The 21,686-nt window shown below is 53.5% G+C and overlaps 2 protein-coding genes across 7 annotated transcripts in view; one reads left to right on the top strand and one right to left on the bottom strand.

Annotated features, from left to right (window-relative positions):
- CLUAP1 (clusterin associated protein 1) overlaps positions 1-1,659 on the top strand; it is a 63,330-nt gene extending 61,671 nt beyond the window's left edge. The window contains exons 12-13 of one of the 2 annotated variants that reach the window (XM_057407929.1): positions 563-607; positions 1,121-1,659. In XM_057407929.1, the coding sequence (XP_057263912.1) occupies positions 563-607; positions 1,121-1,267 (192 nt within the window). In that variant the 3' untranslated portion in view covers positions 1,268-1,659. The remainder of the gene's footprint in view (positions 1-562; positions 608-1,120) is intronic. The other variant, XM_057407931.1, reaches the window with a different exon arrangement.
- A 3,163-nt stretch (positions 1,660-4,822) lies between these two features.
- On the bottom strand, positions 4,823-19,733 carry NLRC3 (NLR family CARD domain containing 3). 5 transcript variants are annotated; one of them, XM_057407921.1, is made up of 19 exons: positions 19,229-19,733; positions 14,770-14,914; positions 14,028-14,288; positions 11,219-12,962; positions 10,876-10,962; positions 10,078-10,161; positions 9,709-9,792; positions 9,188-9,271; positions 8,995-9,078; positions 8,446-8,529; positions 7,603-7,686; positions 7,106-7,189; positions 6,920-7,003; positions 6,552-6,635; positions 6,172-6,255; positions 5,973-6,056; positions 5,684-5,767; positions 5,419-5,502; positions 4,823-4,993 (listed from the first exon to the last, which is right to left on the bottom strand). In XM_057407921.1, the coding sequence occupies exons 2-19, from the start codon at positions 14,774-14,776 to the stop codon at positions 4,903-4,905; spliced, it is 3,282 nt and encodes a 1,093-aa protein (XP_057263904.1). In that variant the 5' UTR covers positions 14,777-14,914; positions 19,229-19,733; the 3' UTR covers positions 4,823-4,902. The 5 variants fall into 5 exon arrangements, 3 of the variants coding, with proteins under 3 accessions (XP_057263904.1, XP_057263907.1, XP_057263906.1); XR_008972020.1 differs by having other exon boundaries at positions 4,930-4,993; positions 5,419-5,548; XM_057407924.1 differs by lacking the exon at positions 6,172-6,255.
- Positions 19,734-21,686: the final 1,953 nt, after the last annotated feature.

Below are 21,686 nucleotides of genomic sequence, written 5' to 3'. Positions count from 1 at the left end.
GCTGCTCAATGGTCCTTGACCATGTTCTTGCTAGATTTGGATAGTCATCCTCTGCAATTTCTCTTCCCTTTGGACTTTACTGTTCACAACTTTTGCACATACCTCTCTGGCACAGCCCTGGCATATCCAGGTGTGGAAAGCCAAGGCCTTCAAACTCTTCTTGCCCTCTGCTGCAGCCACTTCAGTTGTCTCATGGCTCTGACCTCTTAATACAGCACCTCAGCAGGCCCTGATGTTGAGAGGCTTTGCTTAGGGACCCTTGCAGGCATCCCCATGTCTGAGGTCAGGAAAGGAAACTAGGGAGGCTGGTTTGAACCCCTCCAGGAGTTAATTGGGTTGTGGAATTGAGAAGAGAGAAGGCTTCAGCTTATCAAAGAGCCAGCGGCTATATGCCCAGCCTTTGTCACTTGTTGGTGTGTCATATGATGCCTGAGTTGTGCCTGGCTTTGCTGCCTTCTCCCCTGCTCCCATGCTGGTTTCTTTCTGTTTTCTTTCATGTTTTTGTATTTCCTCCCCCCCCCCTACTCTGCCTCCCTTGTTTTTTGCACTCTGGTTCTCCAAGGGGAGATCTGCCCCAGGCACACCCAAGATCATCGCCAAGGCACAGGTGGGTTTCTCTCTTGCAGTTCATTTTCATTCACTGCACCTTGTCTTTTCAGTCTCTCAATAGGTATTACTTTAAACACTTTGCAAAGTTTTTAATACCAGATTCAGTAGAAGTCAGGGAGTTTGCTTTTGTCAGCCCTGTGAGGTGAGGAGGGAGGTTGTCAATCAATTAAGTGAAGCAGCCACTGTCTAGCAAAATGGAGAGCTGCTGGTGAAACCCCTATGGGCCATTAGCTGAGCTCTGGCTCCTCATTGTTTTGGAAGGCCAGCAGCACACAGCAGCCTGAGCTGGAACAAAAACTCTTGCAGAATCTGCTGCGGTTCCCTGAAGTAAGTCCAAATCTGGATTCACACAAGTCCAGACAAGCAGCCTTCACCGTAGCCTGCAGGTATGTGATAAGAGTGCAGGGGAGGAAGCAACTCAGCATCAACCAGCCGTGCCTTTACTTCTGAGCTGGCAAAGATACCTTGCCATCTGAGATCTGAGCTGGGTTTGAACTCTGCTTTCCTACAGGAGGACTCGGGGGATAGTGAGATTGACCTGGATGAAGATGAGGAAGAGGATGATATGGAAGACAAAAGCATAGAAATCTCACCAAGAAAGTTTGTTCTCCGAGCAAGGAAACCAGAGCCACTGGAGGAAAGTGATAATGACTTCTGAGCCTGTAGGAGACATCTTGAAATACAGACTTTGGAGAGCATGCAAGCCAGGACTAATATTCCACCGTCTTTTCAGCATGAATTCAGGGGTCTTTAAATAGTGTTCATTAAATTTGAAAATGAAACATGGATTGCCAGTCCTGAGACTCTCAAATCATGAGCAACTTATCTGTAATAAGAATCACAGTAATGTGGAGTACGGTTATATCCGTAATTGCAGTAGAACTGGCCCTCATGCATTGCAGTGCCAAAACTCACGCTCCAGTGAGCATCATGTGCTTGATTTCCCTGCCTTTTATTATGTCCAAACAGATTTTTTTTGGCTTAATAAAACTGGATGAAAAGCTGTTCTGGGAATACATTTAAATTGTTTTTAAATTTGGCTTAAATCTATTTATCCTAAACATATCCTTTACTTAATTGAGGGCTTGTCTCCACAAAGAGCAGCACCAGTTAGACTGAAGGAGTGAAATTAAAACTGGGAAGGTAGTGAAGGGGTCCTCAAATACCACCTTCAGTGCAGCATCTCTCTGTATTTCAGCTGTGTTGGTGGGAATTGTTCTCAAACTTCAGTCCCTGTGTGCTCTGAGAGACTGGGCTATAACTTAATCTGTATGGAATTAGCCCCTTAATTATTCTGGTACTTCTGGGGTGGACTCAGATTTCAGCACTCAGATGGGCCAAAACTTGGGCTTTTGTTCAGTAAGTCATAGTGATGCCATCAGTGAAGGTCCATTCAGGTGAACACAAGGGCTGGAGTTCATCTAGTGTGTTTTCTCTGCTTTAGTGTCACATTTTGTCTTCACAGGAGCAGAAATCAGAGCTTGATTAGAAGAGCTCTTTTTGGTGTATGTTCAAGAGGGTAGATGAGAGTGTTTTGGCTGTTCTTCTGCTCTTCCCTTTTATTACATCGGCAAAGTACTTTGCTTTTCCCTCCATCTGAAGCCTAGAGGCAGGTCCAACCCCTCCATTACTGTGCTGAAGGAAAGAATACATGTGAGTTACTTGAAAACTCAAGAGCTTTTTCATCTCTCCGTGTTGCTGAACCCAAAGGTGGAACCATCACACCCAAGGCAGTTCCCCATCAGCAGAGCTCACAGCTTGAAATGGCATGTCAAGCTGGGACAAAAGTTTACAGGTGAATGCAGCACAGGTTTTGTGTAGTGATGGGACATACATGGGTGCAGTGATGTGCTGAAACACACACAGTCATACAGGCTGGAGCTAAACTGGCTGGTGTTAGGGCACTTCCTTGTACTCTACAAAATTAATTGGCATTTTGCACCTCACTTCAAAGAAAGCAGACACAGCAGATGGTGCTTTACCCCTCCTGCAGAACCGTTAGGGTGGTGCTGTGACAGTCAGGGAGGAGGTGGTTGTGCTCAACACATCCTTCTCCCAAGGGGTAAGTATGTCCTGATTTTTAGGACCTGGTCCAAAACCATTTCTCTGTGTTATGCAGGAAATCTGTTCTGGTCCTCCCTGTGAGCTGGGATGCATCTGACCTGTGAGACTTCCCATGAAACTGGGCCCAGTGCCCAAGTCTGCGTTGCAGTTTCAGAGCTAGTTTTCCATGTTTCTGTTTCACCCTATATTGTAGGGTGAAACAGAACATTGACTTAACACCTTGTGTACCCAGAACCAGGGCACATGTCACCTGCCTTCCAGAACAGCCACCAGGTTCAAGCCAGGGTTAGCATTGCAGCTTCATGTACCGTGCTTGAGCAGCAGCACCTCTGGAGGCAGTGGAAATGAACACTCTGAGCTCTTGAGCTTTCCTCTTGGGGTTGTCTGTGCATAGCAAGGCGTGTGCATAGGTGAACAGATCCATGAAATCTATTTTAAATTGTTGTTAACTCCTTGTTTTCTGGAGCTCCGGGGCACAGGAGCTGGCTTGGCATTGTTGATCACTCTCTCTGTTGGTGTTTTAGGTAAGGTTTCTGCTCAGGGTTAGGCGCAGGCTTTGCACAGAGCTGGACCTGAGCCTCAGGTGCCCTGAAATAGTGGTGAAAGAAGTGGGTAGGATTTAAATCACTCCATGTTACCATGTTGGAGTGTGTGGAAAAGCCATGAGCCTCTTGTCACACCAGCACAGGGGAAGGGTACACAGCCAGGGCAGCAGAGCACAGTGCACCCTGAATGGAATGGAACAGAAGGCTGCCCAGAGCATCTTCTCAGCTCAGAATCGATTTATTCCCAAATATGTACACATTGCCCCTCTCAGCTCGGCATTTCTCCAGGAGGTTTCTCCACAGAGGTCCCTGAATGATCTGAGCCCTGCTCAGTCCCTGAGCCCTGAGTGCAGCAGCAGCATGTCACAGTGTGGGCTCTGGCTGGGGTGCGGTAGGGAGAGGGGGCAGTGGCTGGAAGGGGCTCAGGGGGCGGTTGCATAGTTTGGCTACTGGACCACCCGCAAACCTGGCACCTTCTGGAGAGTTGCTGGGTCTCTGCCACATACACAAAGGCATCACCCAGCACCTCTGCTTCCAGCAGCTGCCTGTCAGAAAGGTGAACTGCTCGGGATGGACCCTGCCTGCAGCTGGGACATTGGGAAGACGCATCCCCACATCCCAAGGTCACACTGATGACACAAGCACAAGACCCAAGAAGTGCAGCTTGAACTTGAGAGCCAGAACTTCGTATTAAAGCAGTCTCGGTGTAACGCCAAGACACGTGTGCTGGAGACAGCCCATGTCATGCAGTGCTGTTCCTCTTATATTCACCCTCCCACTCCTCCTCCCACTATCGTGAGGGCTCTTAATTTCCCAATGTTTTTCTAGGTGGTTCCATGCATGTGCCTTGGGATGCTGGTCTCTTTGATAGAGAACAGCACTACCAAGCACTTCAGGCATGCTTGGCCAGCACCAACCTGTTATTGAGGGCAAACAGCACAGGTTGCACTTACTGCCTATGATCTGCTCTGAAGTGCCTGGGTCCATAGCATCACTCTCATCTGAGCAAGGAATCAGCAAACCTCTCCTTGTCTCTCTGGGATTTCGTAGGAACCTGCAGGGTGGGCTATATTTAGGCAGGTGAGAAGAGGCTGCTGTGAATCCTGCCCGAGTTTCACCTCATCCTCCTGGGATCCCTGCCAGAGGCAGACAGAGAAGAGCTGGTGCTGAGAGCAGAGTCCTGGAGCCCTGGCTGCAATATTTACCCACAGTGCCTCAGGCTGTGACAAGAACAGAGCTCCGAGTGGTCAGGATGTGCCTGGTATGGGACAGGGTCTGTGCAGAGCACGGTAACCCCATGGAGATCACAGGAGGGAGTCCTTGTCGCCAGGATGGTGGCAAGTCACCCATGAACACAAGAAGGGCTGGTATGTGGGATCTGCCCCCTCCTCCCTCCTTTTTCATTTCACTGCTTCCTTGAGGCTCCCCCAGGGCCTGGATGAGCAGGGACATGGCATATATCCCTCAGCTTTCAACACAAGTGAGTCTTGACCCTCCTGTGCTGCTGATCCAGAGGCTGCGGTCCTCCTGGGCTGTGCCAGGTAGCTCAGGAGCTCTCCTCAACCCAGCTCTCCTGAACCCAGCTCTCCTCCCTACGACAGCCAGACAGGGCCCAGGCAGCTCCCTGTAAATCCATGGTGGCCAAAGGAACCACTGGGTCACCTCGTCACTGTGGCCAGGCACCTCACACATCCACCACGCAGCTGGGGGAGTTAGTCCGGATGGCATCGGAGATCATCTTGGCTCCCGACTGGCCAATCTGGTTCCCCTGCAGGCTGGGAGCAAAGAGGAGTTCAGGTTTGGGCATGAGGCAGAGCAGGATCCTTGATGAGTATGAGAGATGTTCCCAGCTTTATACCAGCATCCAGCATCATCTGTATGCTCCCCATACCACCCAGGGGCTATTCTGGAGATGCCTCTGGGAGGAGCTGAGCCAGACCATTCTTGTGATATTTTAGGGTGTATTTTGCTTTTGGGTGGTTCTTTGCCACAGAGGCAGTACCGGAGAGGGACTGTGAAGAAATGAGCTGAGTGGGTATGGTGCTTGGGAGGAGCACAATGTGTCCTTGTCCCTTTCCCCACTGGGGAGGTCCCTGTAGGACAGCTGGGAATGGGCAGTGCCAGCAGTGAGAAAGGTCCTGTGACGGTTCCTGTTGTCTCTGCCATCCCTGCCTCACCATCCAGTGCAGTGGCCACTTACTTGATGTAGGTGAGGCCATGGTTTCCCTTCAGAGCAGTGGCGATGCAGATGGCTCCGTCCATGCCCAGGGAGTTTTCCTGAAGGCTGCAGGAAGCGGGAGGGTCAGAAAGCCCCAGCCTGGGAGATGTGGCTACCAGGAGGCAATGCATGTAGTGGGCATTGGGAAAAGCCCCCAGCTCAGGGGTTTGCCTCACTGAGAACTGCTGGCCTCCAGGAAGGTCTGGAAAGGCTTGCTCTGGCTCACCCCAGGGAGCAGCATACTCACTTGAGCCAGCAGAGGCTGCGGTTCACCTGCAGCGCGTTGGCCATTGCCTTGGCCCCAGCCACCCCAATGGAGTTTCCCCGCAAGCTGCAGAGAAAGGCAGGCGGTGAGGAGTGACAGCCATGGGGGGCAAGAGGAGGTGGGAGAGGTGTCCCCATGCCAGCAAGTCAAGGGACAAGACAAGTCTGGTAGGACGTGATGCAAGGATGCTGAGTTAAGGACCAGGGTCCTGGACACCTCCAGGGAGCAGTGTCACAGCCATGGGGACTTGTTGACCCCACCAAGCACTTACTCCAGGATCTGCAGGCTCTTGTTGACCATCAAAGCTTCTGCCAGGGCTTGGGCACCAGCCATGCCAATTGAAGCCACCTGCAGGCTGCAAGAAAGCAAGGACCTTCAGTACATGTCGTGAGGGGGCCATGGTGTGTTAATTGGACAAGCTAATTAGACAGGCTGCAATGCCAGGCCCCAGCCACAGCCTGGATACTCACTGCAGATGTGCCAGGGTTGTATTGAACTTCAGCGCAGTGGAGAGGGCAGCCATTCCCTCGTCTCCAATGGCATTTTCCTGCAAGCTAAGACATGCAAGTGCCAATCTCCCCATGGTCCAGGCATCCAGGAGTAGGGAGAGGGGCAGCAAGACAGGGCACAGTGTGCTAGGCTTTCCTAAACAGCATGGGGGACTCTGGGCCACATGCATTTAGAGCATCCCCAGCCAGGTACAAGTGATGAAAACACAGGATGGACTGGAGCACGTGGAAGAGGCAGCAGGCCAAACCACCTCCCCTGGAGCAATGTGAGGGCAGAGTCCTTGTGCAGGCCCCTGTACGAAGATGCTGCCCAGGACCTGTCTGCCCATGTCCCCACTTACTCGAGGCTGGACAGGCTGCTGTTGGACTGTAATGCTTGTGCTAGGGCTGCAGCAGCTTTTGCCTGGATGAAGTTCCACTGCAAGCTACAAACAGAAGAAAACAACAGGTAAAGCTTAGGATGGCAAGAATGCCCCTGTCCCTCCAGGCTCAGCACCCACCCATTCCCATCCAGTGTGGCAGAGGCCAGGAAGTGACCCATGTGTAAGACGTGGTGGCTCCATCCGGATGGCATGGCACACCTCCCGTGGAAGGGTGACCCAAGGAAGCCACTCTCACAGACTAGAGGGGCTGAGGCCCAGGAGCAGTGTCCCTGCCCAGCATTCACGCAAGCAGCTTCAAACCAAGCCAGGTCCGAGGGGAAACTCACTGGAGGGACTTGAGCGCCCGGTTCTCCTTCATCGCTAAAGCGATGGCCTTGCCGCCCTCATCGTACAGCAGGTTGGCTGCTAAGCTAGAGGCAGGGGACAGAGGACATGGGTCACACACAGAGTTTGGGACAGCTCCAGTGACTGTGCAGCAGCATTCATGCCCTTCTGTGGGTCAGGAGACTTACTCCAGCTTCCTGAGGGTGCTGTTGGTCCGCAGGGCATGAGCAATGGCAGGACCCCCTTCCTTGCTGATGGAGTTCTCCCGCAGGCTAGGGAAAGACATATGGGGCTGTCAAGGCATGACATTGCCTGTTTCCCACTCCTTGTCCCCTGCCCTGAATCTGAGACCATCTACTGTAATGGTGGCAGACTGCCTGCCTTGCATCCCCATCAGCATCTGCATCTCCATTCCCTGTGCTTCCTACAGCTGTGGGCACTGCTGGCCCATCAGGGCTTGTTCTCAGCCTCCCATCGTGCTGCCATCATTTCGCTGTGGGACGTGACTGGATACTGTCTCAAGGGAAGAAATCTAACTGTGGAGAGAAGATGCTTACAGCTGATGGAGGGACAGAGTCTGCTTTCAGCATCCCAGAGTACTTGTAGAAAAAAACAGGCACAAACCCAGGCTGCTGACAGGTTTCTGTGTCACAGCAGTAGCTTTTGGCCAGTTTTGGTCACTTACTTGAGGTTGATGAGTTCTTTGTTGGAGCAGAGAGCTGCTGTCAGTGCGGTGACCCCAGCACTGCTGATGGAGTTGCTCTGGAGACTGAGACAAATGGGGGAAGATGTGAAGATGAACCAGTCGTGGCATTGCAGGTAGGCTGTGGGGTCGTGTTTGGGGTGAAAAGTGTCACATCTCCCAGCCACAGGAGGTGTGGAGGCAAGCCAAGGCTAAAGCACCAACTTCTGAAGCAGCCAGGCCAGGATCAGCATTCCCTGCTCACCACAGCAGCACTGGCCCCACTGAGCAGAAGTGGGTTTGCCAGTGCTTCGGACAGTATTGTCTGGCCATCACTGTGGCTGCCAGCTCAGCTGGACATGTGGTTCCTGTGGATTTTGTGTCCTTGTCAAGCCTTGGGAAGCTAGTGATGGACCTTGGGTACAGCAGCTCATGGCCAGGAGCCATCAGCTCTCTATGCTGGGTGAAAGGAGCAATCCATTCTGGCTGCCGTTCCCAAGGGGGATGAAGGTCCCACCATCCCACCCTGACTCTGCTGTTACCTTCCGTGTCAGCTAATTCCCACTGGGGAACAGCCTTTGGGAGAAGGCCCAAAGCTACTAATATCCTCCAAAAGCAGAAAAAAAATCATCATCTGGGTTAGGATTAACTCCTTCAGTGGCAGCATTGTCTGACACTGCTCCATGGTGCTCCAGCCATATGCCCCTGCAGGGGATGTGGTGTGGGAGAGATGTGGGGAGAGTGTGGGGCTGTTTGAGGGGACTGTGAAAGGTGGGAGATGGTGGTGGAGTGAGAAGGCTGGGATCTACTCAGCAAGCAGGAGACAGGGCACAGAGGGGAGCTTACTCGAGGCTTTGCAGGCTGTGGTTCACCTTCAGAGCTTCGGCCAAGGCAACCGAGCCATCGTCTCCTACTGAGTTGCTGGATAGTCTAAGACACAAGACGAAGAGCATTACTGGCAGTCATGCTGTAACCAGCTCAGATCTGCTGCCAGAGGATTCATCTCCCCCAGGCTCTTTCTGCTCCAGCAATAAGCATGAACTTGCTGCAGTCTCATTTCCAGACTACATGCACCTCTGTTATTGTACGTTGGATTTGAGCTGAAATAGTTTTTAACATGTACCCACAGGGCCTGGAGACCTGCTGCTTGCCTCTGCTGGAAAGAAGACTTGTCCTCTTGGTTCTTCATGTGGCTCCCTGCATACCCACAGGTATGAAGAGTATCTCCACAGGGTTGCTCCAAAAGTAGCTCTGTGGTCCTTGCCCCCCTTCACCCACACGAACACCCTGGGGCAAAGCTCGCAGAGCCTATCCTGCCTGTGCTACATGGCCCAGCCCCTGCCCACAGGTCTATGGTGCTGGTGTCACCATCCCTCCACCTCATTGTGCTTTTACATCAGCTCCTTCAGGCTGCAGTTCTGCTTCAGCGCCTCTGCTATTCTCCTGGCACCATGGGCTCCGATGGCATTTTTCTGCAGGCTGTAAAGGTGAGGAAGGTACCTGTGAATGTCAGGTGCCACATCCCCATCAGTGGCACCTCGGTCTGCTCAGTGGCAGGGAGGGGGGACAGCAGGTCCCAGACACTCACTGCAGGGTCGTCAGCCTGTGGTTGGTAAACAGGGCCTCGGCCAGGAAGGTGGCACCTTCCTCCTTGATGGTGTTGTGCTGCAGGCTGCAAGGGGAGAGAAGCAGGGCAAGGGACTGTTAGGGGCAGTGGCCACCACTACAGCATTTACTTGCCCTTGTCCTTGACATGAAAAGGGCAGCTGGCCCCCAAGCATCCTTGCCCAGGGGTCTCACTCCCTTCTCCCCCATGAAAGATATCTCCTTCCATGTAACAACACCCTGTGAGCTCCCATGTGAGGGATGGACCTCAACCTCAACCTGGACCCACTGAAGCTGACGGGCAGGAGGATCCCAACATCTCTGGCCCAGGGCTGCCTGGTCTCTGCTTGCTGCACTCATGCTTGCTGCCCAGTACAACTGAACCAGGTTATGTCCAGGGTCTCCCCATATGCTGGCCTTGGGGGTGGGGAAAACCGTGATGAGACTGGAGAAGGCTTGTCCTGGGGATCTGCCCCCAGAGGTGCTGCAGAAGTTGATACTTACTTCAGGGAGAGCAGGACTTGATTCTGTTTCAGCGCATCAGCCAGTGCTCTTGCTCCAGTGGGGCCAATGGAGTTGTTCCGCAGGCTGTGGTGAGACGCACAGAAAAGCCAAGATTAGCAAAACCAGAGTGGCCTGCGCCCAGTTTAAGGCAAATGCCTTCACATGGCACAGTCTCTGGCCCTGCTGAGCTCGAACATCAGGCCGGGAGCTTGCAAGAGTTATGTTCGCCTATTGAGCAGCAGTGGCTTTGGGGCTGAAGACCCTCCTCAGCCCAGTCAGGCTGAGTGGGATCCAGCCCCACTGCAGCCATGATAGCGGTTCCAGGTGGGGAATGTATGTGACAGGAGCTGGTAAAGGGGGATCACTTACTCCAGTGCTGTCAGGCTCCTGTTCACCAGCAGTGACCTGGCCAGTGCTTTGGCTCCCTTGTTGCTGATCTGATTTTCTGCCAAACTGCCCAGAAAAAGGAAAAATTGGGTGTTTTCAGGGTGAGAGAGAGGATCCTGGCATGTCCTAGGATGCAGCTTGGATGGCTGAGCAGAGGAAAGTCATGAGGAATGTTTGATTCGAGGTACAACCATGCAAAGTGGTAGATGCTCTGAGGTCTGCTGTCCTGGGGCGGACCCCAGGCAGGGCATTGCAAAGACAGGGTGGAAGGGGAGTTTCTAGACTTAAAATTCATTGGTGTTCTGAAAAGGGAGCTCAGATCACAGCATGGGAGACTCTGCACAGCCACTTCAGAAGGGCAGGGAGGTGGGAACAGTGGGGATCCCTCTGTCTGGGGCAAGGCAGAGCTCTGTGTCAGGAGCCTGTTCCTTCTGTATGTCAGGTGCTCCATGCAGAGCCTCAGGTGTCCAGCAACCAGCTGTACCCTTGGAAAGCAGTTTGTTGGGATAATGCATGGATTTCTGCACCAATTTTTAGGAACAGCGAGGAGGCAGTGGTCCTTGGAGGGCTGAGTGAGAGAGCCTGCCCAGGCACCGCAAGGATATGAGGGGAAGGTCACCATGCCTGGGTGCAGGAGATTGTGTGGGACTGTGCTTGTCAACAGCACCCAGGGCAGCCAGTGTGAGAGACATCCCTAGAGGACCTCCACCCTGGTTTTGAGGTGCCCCAGCTCTGCTCTGCATCCACAGAACAGCCTATCTGCCCTGGGCCAGCTCCCACCTGAGCTTCTGGATATGGCAGTCCTTCACACTCAGCATGCTGCCAAGCAGCTCCATCACATTGTCCTTAAACCGGTTATTGTCCAGCCTGGAGAAGAAACAAGGGAAGAGCAAAATCAAGTGTTTGGAGAACAGAGTGGAGAAAAATCTACCTTCCTGTGACATCTGCCCATCACAGGTGGAGAAGCTCCAGCAGAGAGGCAGAGCTGATCCATGGCCAGCCCTAGGGAAGCTCTTTGCTGACAGACAATGTTGGTGGGCCCCTGTCTCCCACTGACACCCAGGATTTTGAGTCACATCCTACCATCCCTGTTTGCTTCCCCTGCAATCTGACCAGGACTCACCTGAGGTTGTGGCAGAACAGGAGCTGGGAGAGAAGGCTCTTACAGACATTGTAGGTGAGGCAGTTGGAGAGGTTCGTCTCCTCCATGCAGACATCAGAGACCTGCAGGAGATAAGCCAGGGCAGAGCAGTTCACAGGGGTGAGCATCCCGGCCAAGCTCTCATTTTTCATTGCTTCTTCTACCATCTTGGTGACCTCCGTGTGCTGGATTTCATGGAGGCAGTGCATGGTGTTCACTGCCCGCGAGGAGATGGCATGGTCAGTGTTCAGGCAGCCCTGGAGGAAGCCGACTGCTTGGCTCCTGAAGCTGTTGTGCTCATCCTTCACCAGCAGCCACCCAGAGAGCAGCTTGTTCACCTGTGGGGACAGGAGCCCGGAAAGGAAGCGCACAAAGATGTCCAGCTGCCTGTCCTCTGCCTGCAGCGACCTCTGAACAGCGTTCTTGAAGTGGTTGAGGAAACCCAGCTTGGGCCAGGACATCCCGCTCTCCGTGAAGAGGTCGAATATTGCCCGCTTTGCAGCTGTGTAGTAATAGATGGCTGCTAGAAACTCCTGTAGGGTTAAGTGGGAGAAGCAGTAAGCTGTGAAGGACTGCATCTCCTCTTTGAGCAGGAGCCGGCTGCACAAGCTGGTCTGCAGCAAGGAGAGGTCAATGCCATAGGCCTTCATGTCCTGCTCATAAAATACGTATCTCTTTTTCAGCAGTCCGTAGAAGGCCAGCCTGCCCAGGCTGCCCACTATCTTCCTGCTGTTGTTCACAGCCTGCTCGATCCTGAGGGTTTCTCTTGGCTTTTCTGGCCAGTTGCTGCTCAGAGCGATTTTAAAATAGTAGGAGTAGATTTCTGAAAGGGTCTTGGGGACACCAGCTGTTTCTTGGGGTTGATCAGTGCTGTGTTTTAAGTAATAACCAATTGAGGAACCACAAATCCAGCAAAAGCCAGGAACGGTGCACATGACGTGTAATGACCTGTTAGCCCTGATGTGATGCAGGACTTGGCCAGATAAGTCTTTGTTGTCTAGGAACATCTGGTCCAAGAAGTCCTTCATCTCTGCAGCTGCAAAACCTCTTATTTCTGTCGTCCGGTCAACAAGGCCACCAGGGATTTGGCTGGCTGCTGTGGGCCGTGCCGTGACCCAGATGGAAGCCTTCTGCAGCAGGTTGCCGCGTATAATGTTGGTGATCAGGTTATCCACTTGGATCTCCTTTTTGGGATCAGTGCATACTACTGTGTTGGAGAAATCCAGAGGAGTCTTGAACTCATCCAAGCCATCGAGGATCAGCAGGGTCCTGGCGGCTCCCGCCAAGATGCAGTTGGGCTCAGTGATGTGAGGGAACGCCGAGCAGATGAGCTTCTCAGCAGAGAGCTTCTCATAGGTGTTGAGCTCCCGGAACGTGAGGGGCAGTACAAAGATGATGTCTCTATTGATCTCCCCTTTTGCCCAGGTGTAGACAAACAATTTCACCAGTGTGCTTTTGCCAATCCCAGCAACTCCGATGGTGACAGAGATCCGAGGTGGGATGCTGAACTTGGAGAGAGGGAGGAAGAGCTTCTCCAGAGGAATGCTCTTGGATACATTTTGTAGTCCTTTAGTGGCTTCGATCTGCAGGATGTCATGCTCCTTCTGCTGGATATCAGTCAAACCTTCCACCAGCAGCAGGTTTGTGAGCCGCTGGAGGGAACCCGTCTCCAAGCCATTCCCATAGTAGCTTTGGAGACTCTCCAGGTGCTTCTGCACCATGGGTTCTGCACAGAGAGAAATGAAATGGGAGGTTGGGCTGAGGAAGAGGATGGTAACCACAAATGCAATTGAGATATGCTTCACTTTTCTGCCATGCCCAAGCAGAGGGGAAACCTCACAGAGCTGTTACATTCAGACAGGAAGGTATGTGCTTGGAGGGCACTAACAGGCTTAAATGGCACTGATCATCATCAACCCATTGGTCCAGGAGCCCGTTTAAGCTCAGCCCTGGGCATTCAGCCACTACCTGAAGTATGTTGCAGGAGCATTTGTCTACGATGCCATTATGCCTGTGCCTGCTATGGACCTTTCTGATCTGGACCTTGGTCTTGGACTTCATTGCTCTGCACTTGCCTGGTGGCCATTGGGCTGTGTCTGAACCCATTTGCCCTGACTCTATCTGACCCTGACCTCTGGATTGACTTCCCAGCTTGACCTCAGCCATGCCTCATCGCCGTGAACTTGTCTGTCGAGTTGGAGTCTTGGCTGAGCCTGGTGACCATCTCTGACCCTGTCCTGCTCACCTGGCTCAGGTACAACAGCTGCTGGTACAGTGTATTTAAACCCTTCAGCTAAGGCTGGACAATCAGAGGATGGTGCTGCAGACACTAGCCAAGGACGGAGCCTTCCAACCAGGAGGAAAACCTCATATGGCAAGAGGGTTGCAAGGAGAGCATGAAGTTGATGTAGGCACCAACAGATGGGGTCAGGGCTGCCCAGACGGTCCTCTTCTTGCCATCCCCCTGTTCCCAGCCCAGTTGCTGGGACTGAATGGTGTGATCTGGACATTGAGGACATTAAAGACTCCTCCAGCTGCCCATAGGAGTGTGCTGAAGGTAGCAAGGGGCCTGGAGGAAGGTCCCTTAGACATGGCAAAGAGCCCTTGTCACCCCCTGGCTGTGTCCTTCCCTAGCAGAGACCCTGCGATGGCACCATCACTTGCATGGACACTCCCATCAGAGCTGGAAATGCTTCCCAGCTCTGTGCATATCTTGTGGTGCTCCAGCAAGTGCCCATAGCAAGGATATGTGTGCAGACACCCCTCATTGTGTCCAAAGTAGACTGCCTACCGTAGACAGTGATGTAAAGGTAGAGCTGGGAATTGGTGGTCTCGATGAAGGTCTGCAGGGACTGGGAGGCGAAGCTGCCCTTGCCAGCCAGGAGGTCCACCACAGCCCTCACTTGCTCAGGCAGGGACCTCGCCTCCTGCGCCCACTCTGCCTCCTCTGCTGTGAGCAGGTCCAGCCGCCGCAGGTAGCAGATGATCTCCTCCAGGAATTGCGGTGAGACGGACCTCACCAGCTGCTTGCGGTAGCGGTTGATCCAAGCCTCTGCGGGGCAGGAGAACAGGGGAGTTGGGCCTTGAACAAGCTCTGGGCACGTTGCTCAGGGGTGGTGGGGAGAGGCAGCTGTGGGGCATCTATTCTGACTCCGAAGGTAGTGTGGGGAAACCAGAGACCTCCAGAGCGACCTGCCAAGGCCCTTGAGAGGATGGTACCCCAAAGCAGTGCAGGCTGTTTTGTCAGGAGCTGCTTGGTCAAGGCAGCAGCTATCAAAATTGGTATCAAAGAAACCGAAGAGCACAATCATGAGATAACATTTCCTCCTGGAAACCAAGCCCATGCAAAGATAAAAGTCTGAGCAAGATGATTTCTCTTTGGGGACAGCTGTTCCCCTGTGCCAGCAGAGCAGTCCCCAAGCCCTTGGAATAGGAACTGCTGTTGCCCTCACGCATTGGTGCCCACCTTGTCCCAGTTTTTAATATGAAACTCCACCAAGATGATGGATCTCTGGCTGCCTGCCACCACTCACCGTCCATCAGAGGCCTCCTGTGATGTGGTGATCCCTGGGTAAGGAGCACTGTGTTGGCAGCAGCACGGCCGTCCCATGGACTACCCTGTGTCCACCTGGCTGACTCACAGCATCAGTTGAGGCTTCTCAGCCTTTATCCATGTTCCTGGTGGAGGAAGAGGAAAAGGATCAAGATCAACATGGAAGGGAGCCCACCCTGAGCTAATGTATCATTGACTGTGGTTGAGCCAAAGGTCCATTCATCAGTTTTGGCTAAGAGCAGAGTCTCTGGTGCTGTGGACCTGACAGGGACAGAGCCAGGACTGTCACGCTGCAGCATCTTTGCCTCATATGCCATGAACTTGATGCCTTCATCATCATCATCACTTATGCTGGAGCCTTTCTAGGGCAGCGTGATTGCATTAACTACCCTGATGATGTCCCTGTGTCATCTGTGGGTCACCCAGCAAGCACCCGAGTGCCACCAGAGGGACAGCAGGGCTGTGAGCCACTCATGCATTTTCTTCTCTGTGTTGTGAAGGAAGTTGTGGGGCAGCAGCAGAGCGATGAAGAGCCTGTTTTGGTTTTGAACCAACCTCACCACCATCCAGAGCCTCCATCAGGGCTTGCTGAGCACAGCCAACACCACATCCTGTTGTAGAGCTCTGTAGATGCTTCAGTTTCAGCAGTGGAGCTGCTGAAAGTGGATGGCGGTCTCCAGGCAATGTCTCACATTGGTGAATCATTGCTTGGACAAGGAGCATTTACCTGATCCTTCCCCTCTGGCAGCTGCCAAACCACACTTAGGGCTTGGTGTTTTAGTTTTAAGAAGTTTGTCCTCTCACTGGGTCCAACTGTTTTTTGAGCAGAGATGGAGAGAGAAGTGCCTCCATGCCTGAGGGTGCCCAGCTTCACCTATGGCTTCTCTACCAGCCCCAAAGTCATCTCCAGGAGCTGGCCGTGTCCAGATGGAAACTTCTCAGCCCCAGGCGCTGTCTGAACACAGAAACATTGCAAACACAGTGTCTCATTGCCCTTTGTCTCCTGGCATGGCACCCTTTCCTCACCTCCACTTGGCCTACAGGATGCTCTAGATCACTCACCCCGTGATGGTGGTCAGAGACAAGGAGTTCCCTGTGCTGCCTTTGCCCAAACCCACTCCGGAGTAGGACATGGGCACTGCGGAGGCTTCAGTGCAGCCTCACCAACAGGTACAAGGGAGAAAGCACAAATGTAGCTTCACCAGGGAAACTGGGTAGAATTTCTGGCTCATGGTTAGGTCCATGGTGTCGGGTTAAGGTGCTTGGAATGTCTCCATTGCAGACTGTTCTGTTCATCCTCCTGCAGCAGGTCCATGCTGGGGTTTATTTGTCCCTCAAGAAGCGCGAGGGTTCAGCCCCCAGCAGCAGTGCAGGTGGTGGCCAGGCTGCAGGAGTGAGGACCAGGCACAGCATCTCCCTGAGCTGAGTCCCACAGACCACACTGGCTGACCTCCCATCATGCCCCTTCTGCAGCACCTCCTTTGGAGGGGTTAAGTGTTCAAGGGGTGACACTGGCCCACCGCAGTGCCCAGGTGGGTTCACACATGACAAGCCCTGATAGAGGTGGGGGGGTGCTGATGTAGTTGGGTCTGCACTCACCACCTTTCCCTCCTAGAGGGAAACCTGGGTCCTTTCGCTGTTGCTCGACTGCCCAGCTCTGAGCCCCGGTTTCACATGTGGTGGAGGTACGTGTTCCCCTGGCAGTGATGGTGGCCCCACAGTAGAGCCTTTTTCTCCACACGGGGGCTGTGCAGGGCAGCAGCAGCAGCTCACCTTGCTCTTTGCCCTCAGCCAGTGGCTTCATCAGTTGAGATACCATCAATTAAAGGAGCTTGGTGAGTAATACACAGGGAAATTTTCACCTTTGATGTCTTCTTGTCTGTAACTGGCCTGGAAAGTCCAATTAAGTCTAAGCAGCCCCCGGGTCTCTCATCTTTGCTGTGCAACACTACCAAAATGAAAGGGGGTTTTGCTGCTTGCAGCAATGTTACCGGCAGCCCTTTCTCTGTGAACCAAGGCTGACAAGAAAAAGCCCTTTGGGAGCGGGAGGCCTGCTCTAAGACCAGAAAGTATTTGATGGTGTCCTCCCACGCCACTTCAAAGTGTGACCCTGCTACTAGAAACCAGCTGCCGCGGGTCACCTCGTACAAAGGCATCTGACCAAGAGAATAAAGCAGCGGAAGACATAAAGCAGCAAGAGAAATACCGCAGCGGCTGCCATTTTTGTCCTGCTTCCCATAGACGTTTCGGGGGCAGCTCCAGGACCACCCAGTGATGCTGGAGGCTGCAACCTAGGAGAGTGAAGGGCGTGATCAACTCTACAAGAGCTGTCTGAAGGGTAGTGGCCAGTCGAAGCCAATCTCTGTAACAGAGATCCAGGGTGTCCCCAGGCTGTGTCCCAGCCCATCCCGAGGCTGCTGGGAGGAGTCATCCTTGGGAAGCGCCACACTCTGTATGCCTGAGACTGGAAAGCAGTGTCCATGTCCATCCTACATGCACGGAGCTCAGCCCTGGCTCTGTGCCTAGTGCTTGGCCAGGAGCAAGCAGGGGCAGGTGCTCAGCCCTGCCCCACCAGCAGGCAGAGAAACAAGTGATCCAGCGGTGGCTTGTGCTGCTTGTGTCCCCAGGGGCACTGGGGCAGGAACCTGGAGGGTGGGATGAATGGCATCTGCAAGCCCCAGGGACAGATTTTGTTTCCAAGAACTTGGCATTGATGCTTTTTTTGCCTGGTGTGGTCCAGAAGCCCAGCCGAGGAGAAAGTCCTCCCATCTGAGGATGTCCAGTCAACGCTGATGTATTCTTCCAGAAGCTTCTCTCCCACATCCCACCATCCCCACATCCAACCATGCCTGTGAGCAGAGGCTGAAAATCAGTGCCTATGAGCCAAAACCACCACGCTGAAAGGCCCCTGACCGTGTGCACAGAAAACCCTCTGTGTTTTCCACCATGTGCATCCTGTTCCAGGGTTCAAACTGCCTGGCACCAACACCATAAAACGCAGACTTAGATGTAGCTGCTTCAGCTACATCTGCTCATCTTCAGCTACATCATCTTCAGCTCATCTCTGGCTTTAATTACATACATGTGCTTTTGCTCCTGGAAGTACAACATGGACAAAAAGCAGTTTGCCAAGGACTCCAGGACAGAGTGTCAGTCCTGGGATGCCCACAGCATGGAGGTGCCTGGACACAGCAGATACTTACTGCCTCTCTGCTCTACCTGACCTTTCAGATCTTCCTCCTGGCAGGAGGTGGGTTTGGTTTTCATAATGCAGCCATTCCCTACCCAGACAGATCCATCACCCTGTGCCTTGGGACTCTCGTGAGAACTTGGCACCATCCTGTGCCAGAAGCCATTTATCTAATAGCAGCATCATTAGCCAAGCACCTGAAGGAGCAGAGAAATGCCCACTCCACTGCAGCTCACAGAAGCCCTCAACCCAGCCATTGCCTTCTCCCTGTCCCAAACCTTCCCCCTGTCCCAAACAGCGGGGTTTGCCCATACAGCCGGTTCATCAAAGGTCCCCAGTCTGGGGTGATGTGTCTGGGTGCAGCTTGAGCCCCAGCAGCACAGCAAACACCTCACCCTGCTCTCCCTCCCCTAGACATGGGAACAGAGAGAAACCAGCCCCATGAGACCTTCCCGCCACTTCCTGGCATGCCAGGTTTCCTCCAGGGAATCTTGGGCTCCTTTACTGACACACCTGCAGAGCTTTTCTGCACTTCTCCTGCCATACATCCAGCCTGAACTGATCCCCTTCCAGGGCTGCGCGCAGACATTTGCCAAGCCATCCCCTCCAGCCATCCCTCCGAGCTGAGCACGCCCCAAAGCCAGGCTGTAGCTGCCGCCTCTTGGCAGAACTGAAAACATTTCATGTTATTAATTTGTGTTAATTAAGCAGAGTGATGAAGGACCCCCCCGACTTGGACATGAGCAGGCAACGTGCGCTTGCAGCCGCCCAGAAGGCCAGTGTATCTTGGACTGCATCCAAAGGAACATGGCCAGCAGGTCAAGGGAGGGGATTCTGTCCCTTTACTCTGCTCTGGTGAGACCCCACCTGGAGCGCTGTGTGCAGTTCTGGTGTCCCCAGTACAGGAAAGACACAGAGCTGTTGGAGCAAGTCCAGAGAAGGGCCACAGAAATTATGAGAGGGCTGGAGCAGCTCTCCTGTGAGGAAAGGCTGAGAGAGCTGGGCTTGTTCAGCCTGGGGAAGACTTCAGAAGACCTTCTTGCGGCCTTTCAGTTCTTAAAAGGGGCCACATCTTGCCCATTCTAGGGACCTCTGCCCAACAGCTCCTGGCCCTGCCACGTTAGCTCAGCGACTCCATTTCACATGGCCATCTCAGCAAGAGGTCTGCAGCCAGTTGTGCCCACACAGGAGGCCAGAGCAACACCTCCCCTTCTCCCCCTATCACTCCAAAGCCCCACCACAACCTTACCTCGGCCTTGTGTTGCCTCTCCCAGGTCTGTGTGGGAGCAGGAGAGCAGAGAAGGCATCCTCAGCACGGCGGGAGGATGCAGCCCCTCCGTGCCACTGCTCAGCCCTTTATCTGCAGAGCTTTGCTTCCTCCTTGCCTGTGTGCTCAAGTTCAAGGTAGAAAATGGACCCCTCTGGTTGGTGGCTCCTGCCCCTGTGGGACCTGTGGATGTGATGGGACCTGGCGGCCAGGGTGATGTTCAGGGCAGCACCAGGGGAAGGTGGGTCTAGCTTCCCCAGACACCTGCCACCGGCTGCTGTTCAGCCTGGTGGCTTTTTCTCTCTTTCAGTTTGCTCCTCGCCCCTTCCTGCACTGTGGGTCTCACTCAGCCTTCCTTCCTGTCAGCACAGCACTGCTGCCTATGCAAATCGATGCAGCTATCTATCTCCTGAAAAGCAGCAGCCCAGGAACTGCCCGTATCTGTCTGACTCCTGGGGTCTGTCCTGCTGGGGTGCTCTGTGCATGACCACTTCCCAGCCATGGCTGCTTTCTCCAAAGCAAGCCGTAACATCAGGCTCAACAGGACCCAGATTACAACGAATTCTCTTGAACAGAAAGCAGGAGCTCTCCCGGCCTGGGAGAGCAGAGGGTTTTGATACATAACCCCCTCATGGCCAGTGCCTTGCAAGGGGCTGGTGTTGCATCAGCTCTGCCCTTCACTGGGCCATGCATGGAAACATTTCCACAACTAAATTCAAGTTGTACCTTGAAAGAGCAGAATAAAAGGTAAACTTCCCTTCCTCCAGAGTCATTGTTCTGCCACTGCTGAATTCCTTCTCGAATTAGGAGTTTATTCTGAGAAGATGGATCACATCACACAAAGGACCACTGTGTCCCACCTGAGGAGCCAGAGCCACCACAGCACTGGGACCGGCGGGATCTCCCCTCCCCAGCTCTGCTCAGGCAAGTGGTGTTGACCAGTAGTTTGCATTTGTGTTCTACAAACCCCTTCATCTGTAAATCCTAACCCAGGTTTTGCGGACATTTAGGCAAATCCTACTGGTTCTGAGATGCTGAGCTGGAGGCAGGTGGGCAGGGTGGCACAGCAGCACTGTGACCCACGGTGTGCAGCTCTGCTTTCCCAGAGTCCTAGGGCAGAGTGGCAGTGTCCAAGGAACGGGGCGGGGGAGCACATCCCGTTGGAATAATGGGATAATCACACACCATGGGGAGGGTTGCTGCCTGCTTAATGTCCAGTGACTTGTTTGTTGGGCCAAAGGCGCCTGCTGCTGGGGTGGTCTGGGAGAGGTCAGAGTAAGAGCAAAGTGATGAAAACAGATGAAAATAGCACATCCTGCTGGGAAACCTGCTCTGGTGGGGTCTGGCTATGTCTAGAAGGTAACCCTAAACTGCATCTAAATCTGTAATTACACATCTTTCCCTTCATCAAATCTAGCTGTGAGGTGGTCGATGGCTGATGGTGGAGATGAGATGATGGCAGAGGAGATGATGGAGATGATGGAGATGAGGCAATGGCAGAGATGATCTAGTGGGAGGTGTCCTTGCCTGTGGCAGGGGTTTGGAACTGGATGCGCTTTAACGTCCCTTCCAACCTAAACGAATCTGTGATGGCAGAGATGAGATGGTAGTGTAGGCAATGACAGCTGATAGTGGAGAGCTGATGTGGGTCAGGGTGGGTAAGCAGGAGTCTCGACTCCAGCCACCACTCTGGGCTGTGCCCAGGGATTGCTCCAAGCATGAGCCATGCTCCCTGCCAGTCCTAGGGCTGCACCTGTGGGGGGGGTTAAAACCTTTTCTCTCCCAAGCACCTGGTCTGTGGTCATCTCCTGCCCTGTAGGGAGGTGTGTTTCAGGAGGAGACATCTGAGATGTCCCATCAGCGCCCCCTTCCCGGTAAGCTGTGGGACAAGATCCCTCACAACAGAAATGACTGCAGAAGCCCCAGTCGGGGCTGTGCCTGCTGCTTTCACAATTACTCATTTATGTTAATTAACACACCCCAGTTACTTCTTTGCAGCTGTGTATCACACATCCATCATGTGTTACCTGGGCTGCTGATCCAACCCCAGATTTCCCACGTGGCCAGAAGGTGATCTGGGACCAGTCCTGGAGCTCAGCCTCACAAGAAGCCATTTCCTTGGGGATCCATCTCCAGAGGGGCAGGGTCACAGCCAGGAAGCCTGTTACTGGAGGACCCACAACCCCCCTGCCACAGCAGTCAGGTCCAGCTGAGCTGATTCAAACCAAGGCAAGTTGACCTGTGTCTGTGCCACAGCCTCCAGTCCTGCTGCAGTGGGGAGCAAGTGCTTGGACCCCTGCAGCAACGGGGGCTGGGAAGCACCTGCCCAGCTGGAGCAGCAGCACAGGGAGCAGGCGGTGGGGCTGGCCTGGGGATGGGTTGGAAGGATTTGGTGCTTGTCTCATGGAGAGAGTGTGGGATGCAGCAGCTCCATCACACA

This window comes from Pezoporus wallicus, unplaced genomic scaffold (genome assembly GCF_028554395.1).
Source record: "Pezoporus wallicus isolate ANWC-B61680 ecotype Strahan unplaced genomic scaffold, APGP_CSIRO_Pwel_v1 contig_4012, whole genome shotgun sequence".
In the NCBI taxonomy this organism is placed as follows: Eukaryota; Metazoa; Chordata; class Aves; order Psittaciformes; family Psittacidae; genus Pezoporus; species Pezoporus wallicus.
The sequence above is the reverse complement of the archived record's forward strand: the minus strand, read 5'-3'. Positions and strand labels throughout refer to the sequence as shown.